At 62.9% G+C, this 4,854-nt stretch overlaps 1 protein-coding gene across 1 annotated transcript; it reads left to right on the top strand.

Annotated features, from left to right (window-relative positions):
• The first annotated feature begins 575 nt into the window (after nucleotides 1-575).
• FAM43A (family with sequence similarity 43 member A) lies at nucleotides 576-3,196 on the top strand. The gene has a single exon (XM_061634555.1). It carries the CDS (start codon nucleotides 758-760, stop codon nucleotides 2,093-2,095), a length of 1,338 nt encoding a protein of 445 aa, XP_061490539.1. The 5' UTR covers nucleotides 576-757; the 3' UTR covers nucleotides 2,096-3,196.
• Nucleotides 3,197-4,854: the final 1,658 nt, after the last annotated feature.

Genomic DNA, 4,854 nt, shown 5'->3' on the forward strand with positions numbered 1-4,854 from the left:
TCGCTTCTCCCCCTTCATTCCCCGCCCTCCACGAGCCCCCAGCGGTGCAGCCTCGCCCCGGCGGGCAGCCGGTCGCTCTGGTTGGCCACTGTGAGAACAGGATGCTGGACTAGATGGGCCACTAGCCTGATCCAGCAGGCTCTTCTTATGTTCTTATGCCCCCGCGGCCGCATGGGCTACCACAGCCGGCGGGAGATGCGCGCCTTGCGCGCCTGCGGCCGCTTCATTACCCACCCACGGCCTCCCGTCGCCCGGCAGAGCCCGGCCGTGGGCCCCTCCCGCTGGGCCGCCGCCGGCACGGAAGGGTTGACTCGGGGCTTGGGCCGGGCCGCCCGGAGGGGGGAGGGAAGGACGGAGGGTCTTCGCGGACCAAGAGCGGCCCAGCGCGACCTCGGCGGCCGCTCGCCGCTTCCTCCCCGGGCTCCGGGGGCTCCTCCTCCCGCTCCCCCGCCTGGCGCTCGGGCCCTCCTCCTCTCGCCAGCCCTCTTCCTCTTCCTCCTCCTCCTCTCGGCCTCGAGGGCGCCGCCTCCCCGGCACGGCGGCTTTTGCCGGCCTATATTTAGCCGCGCTGCCTGCGCCGTGACGGTCTCCAGCGGAAGTAGTGGCGGCGGCGGCGATGTGAAACGCGAGGCGGCGATGGCAACGGGGCGGCGGTGCAGGAGGAGGCGGAGAAGGACGCGGCGGGCGCGCGCGCAGATGCGGCGGCGAGGACAGGCGGGGGTCCCCAGCCCGGCTGGCCTACTCCGGCGCCCTCGGGATGCGCGGCCGGCCGGGGCTGCGGCGGGCGCCTCCAGCTGAGGAGCAGCAGCAGCAGCAGCGCCCCGGGCTGGCCGCGCCGTCGGGGGGCGGCGACGCGATGCTGCCCTGGAAAAGGCACAAGTTCGAGTTGCTGGCCGCTGACGAGGAGAAGCAGCGGCGGCGGCGGCGGCACCACCTCCCAGATCCGCTGCTCTCTGCCCCGCCGCTGCCGCCGCCGCCACCTCCGTCGGGCAAGGGCTACTGCCAGGCAAGCGCCGTGAGCCTGCCCTGCTCGGCGGCGCTGGGCTCGCTGGCCCGCGCCTGCCCCGCCGAGAGCGCCCTCAGCAGGATGGGCAACCTGTTTCGCTCGAGGCGCAAGAAGTTCCGCGTGAGCAGCGAGGCGCCGACCTACACGGGGCTCTACCTGGGCAACGCCACCACGCTGCAGGCCAAGGGCGTGGGCTGTACCGACGCGGCGGTGGGCAAGATCTGGGCCAAGAGCGAGGCCGGCCGCCACGGCACCAAGATGAAGCTGACCATCGGCCCGCAGGGCATCCGCCTGGCGCCCTCCGACGCCGACGCCACCCGCCCGGGGCACCTCTACCTGCTCCACCGCGTCACCTACTGCGTGGCCGACCCTCGCCTCCCGCGCCTCTTCGCCTGGATCTACCGGCACGAGGTGAGGCACAAGGCGGTGCTGCTCCGCTGTCACGCCGTCCTGGTCTCCAAGGCCGAGAAGGCCCGTGCCATGGCGCTGCTCCTCTACCAGACCTCGGCGGCGGCGCTGGCCGAGTTCCGCCGCCTCAAGAAGCGCGCCGACGCGCGGCACCAGCAGCTCCAGCAGGCGGGCCAGGGGGCCGGCGGCGCCATCCCACTCGTGCCGCTGCGCAAGCTGCTCCTGCACGGGCCCGGCTGCTGCTACAAGCCGCCCGTCGAGCGGAGCCGCAGCGCGCCCAAGCTGGGCTCCATCACCGAGGACGCGCTGGGCGAGGAGCTGGAGGAGCGCGCCGCCGGCCGCGGGGGCTGCGCCAACGGCGAGGAGGAGGAGGATGACTACGAGGAGGAGGAAGACGACTGCGAGGACGAGGAGCTGCTGGCGCCGCTGGCCGACGGGGAGGGCGCGGAGGGCCAGGCGTCGCCCAGCCTCGGGCAGCTCATCAGCGGCTTGGGCGAGCTGGTTATCGGCAACGACGTGGCTCTCCTGCGCGCCGACCTGCGCGTCACCCGCCTCCTCTCCGGCGAGAGCACCGGCAGCGAGTCCTCCATCGACAGCAACGGCCGCGACGGGGGGTCCCCGCCGCCGCCGCGGCTCCAGCCCTGCCACGGCCCGGACTGCCCGCAGCCCGACAGCGGCTGAAGGAGGGAGCGGCCGGCTGCAGCGCCTCGACAACCCTCCTCTGCCGGCCGAAGTGGCGGATGGACCGAGCGAGCGAGGAGTGGCAGTGGAGGGGAAGGGCGGGGGCCGTGGAGCTGCGGAGGCGGACGCCAAGCCGTGGGAACGGCGGGCCAGGCCCCCGGCGCCCTCGCAGAAGGAGCGCCCCCCGCCCCCGGCTGCCGTCGATCTTTTCAGCTGAGGAGGAGCCCCGCCAGGCTGCCCACCCGCCGGTAGGATCTCCCCCCCCCGCACGCGGGCGCGGCCCGGAATGTTCGGATGCACCGGCCTGGATTGGTTTCCTCCCGGACCTGCCAAATACTTTCCCGTAAATCGTGGGGGTGGGGGAGGGGTGTGTCTTGTTTACAGTTCCAGAATTGGGGGACAACAGAGGGGAGCCCCTCTCCCTTCCCCCTTCTTGTTCTCTTCTTTTTTTAAAAAAAAATACATGTATCTCTCCAGCCTGGTTCATTGCATTCCATGCTGTCTTTGTAAAAGATGTTTGCACTGTGGCCCTTTTGTTTTTTTAAATTATGACAATGAGTATTCTACAGGAATCCCTTTTCTCCAGTCTCAGTGTTTCTATATATATATGTGTGTGTGTGTGTGTGTGTATTATATTATATTATATCTTTTGCTGTGCAAAAGGAAACTGTAAATGTGGCTGTTCACTTCAACATACAGAAAACCCCAACGCTTGTCTCATAGATTTTGTTATCGTCATGGCGATGGTTTTGGAGGGCATCCAGGGATCGGGAACTTTGTTTTCTTGGTTTGTTTTGCACACAGGTGGAGAAAATAACAAAGGGCAGGATGTGGAAGAAGAAGGGAGCCTGCAGCTGGCAGAGGAGGGGGGTCTGTGGGTTTGTGCTCTCCCCCCCCCCGCCTGTAATATTTGGAGCCTGGGCATGTGCTGTAGGAGCAGGCTGGACTCTTGCCCCCCCCCTCTGGCTGTGGCTGTTGGTAAAGTGGATCAGGGCTGGGGGGGAGGGGGGTGAGCGATGGAAATGTTGTCCTCAGAAAACTGCCATTAATCTGGGGAGAGGGATTTAAGTAGGGAGGAATGGGGGGGCAGGGTTAAAAAAATCCCCCAGTGCTGCTGCCCAATCTACCCATTTGCAAAGGCACATGTGAGGTGTTTGCTTTTGTGTAAAAAAAAAAAAAATCAGAACTCTCACCTCACAGGTGGTTTATTTAGTCCTCAGAGCTCAGTTTTCCAGGGACAGTTCTGGAACAGGTGAAGGTGGATTGCACACATTCTCTCCCCCCCCCCGCTGGACCAGAGTGCAGTTGCACACACCTCTCTCTGCTCAGTCAGGCACCTTTTCCTGACTGCATGGGAAGCAGAAGGCAGTTTCACTCTGCAGGGATGGCGTGTGGCATGCACGCACGCACACACACCCCGCTCCCTTTGCTGATGGAACGTCTGAGAAGCACCTTTTTGCTTCATGATCCTTCCAGACTGTTCATGGTCCACCCTGCAAGGTACATCTCTCCATATCCCACAGCCACCCCTCCCCTTCTCTGGCTGTTAAATAACTAACCCTTTCCTGCCCTGTGCCCAGCCCACGACCCTCAGGATCTGTTGCCCAAGGGGGATGTCTTTGGCCAGTCTCCCCCCCAACCTCCCCCCCAACGCTACAAGAGTTCATGGGGTGCACCACTTTTTGGCACCCTAGAAATGTTGCCGCTCTAGGTCCAGGTGAACATTTGGCTGGCTGGTCTGGCTGCTCCCATCTCCCAGGCCTTGCAGGCTCCACCAGGCCTGATTCAGTACCTGATTTTACAGGTTTGGTAGCCAAGTTTGGTGCTTTTAGTTGATTTGGTTCCAAGTGAGCATCTTGTTCAGATGTTCAGAGCACCTCAGCTAAATCTCAAGTAACAGCTGAGACCGACTCATTCACTTGGAACACTTACTGTCATTCTGTCCTTCCAGGAGCTCAGCATGGCCTACATTTCCCCCACTTCCCCCATTTTGTTCTCTAATAACCCTGTGAGGTAGCTTAGGCTGAGAGGCCATTTTACTTGGTTTTTTTTTTGCTGTTTCAGAGCCAAAGGTGGGGAGATTTCAGTTGCCCGTTAGAACCCACGGCCTAGAGGGGAGGGTGGGCTCGGGGAGGGTGGGCTCGGGGAGGGTGGGCTCCCTCCCTGGAGGCCTTCCAGCAGAGCCTGGGCAGCCACCTGAATCCGGGGATGGCCCTCACTGGGGGTGTCCTCCACACCTGCACACTGGCTCGTGTGTTGAGGCCCTGCAGCAACCGAGGTGGAGAACTGCAAGAGGGCATCTTGGATGGGACTGGCCAGGAGTTGGAAGTTGTTTTCAATTACATTGGGAACTCATTCAGAAAGTCATCTGAACCAAGAAGCGCTCCCTTCACGGAACGGCTCTGGTGTCCAAAGCCCATGATTAATTCACGCTACCAGTCCTGCTGGATTACAGTTGCTCACACAAAGCTATTCCAGTAATGAGCAATTGTGGTTGCAAATGTGGAGGGATCAGCTGTGGACGGGCTCTTAGTGCAGGCTTTTCCCACCCACCAGCACTGAGCCACCCTGCAGCAATAAGGGCCAGCCGGCGTGCTGTTCTGGTCACACCGGTTGGATTGTGAAAAGCTGGCTTGTCAGAGGTGGCTAGACATGAATCTTTCACATTAGCCCTCTCCGTGAGCCTGGGAGGGAATGTTGTAGCCCTGGAGAATTCTCTGGGGCCCAACTCAGCCAGGGCTGCCTGGATCCTGGGACAG

The sequence above is a fragment of the Rhineura floridana genome, chromosome 7 (genome assembly GCF_030035675.1).
Source record: "Rhineura floridana isolate rRhiFlo1 chromosome 7, rRhiFlo1.hap2, whole genome shotgun sequence".
Taxonomy (NCBI): domain Eukaryota; kingdom Metazoa; phylum Chordata; class Lepidosauria; order Squamata; family Rhineuridae; genus Rhineura; species Rhineura floridana.

What these genes read in the sequence shown, in the direction of transcription:
- FAM43A (XM_061634555.1), top strand. Translation starts at nt 758, where the DNA reads ATGCGCGGCCGGCCGGGGCTGCGGCGGGCGCCTCCAGCTGAGGAGCAG.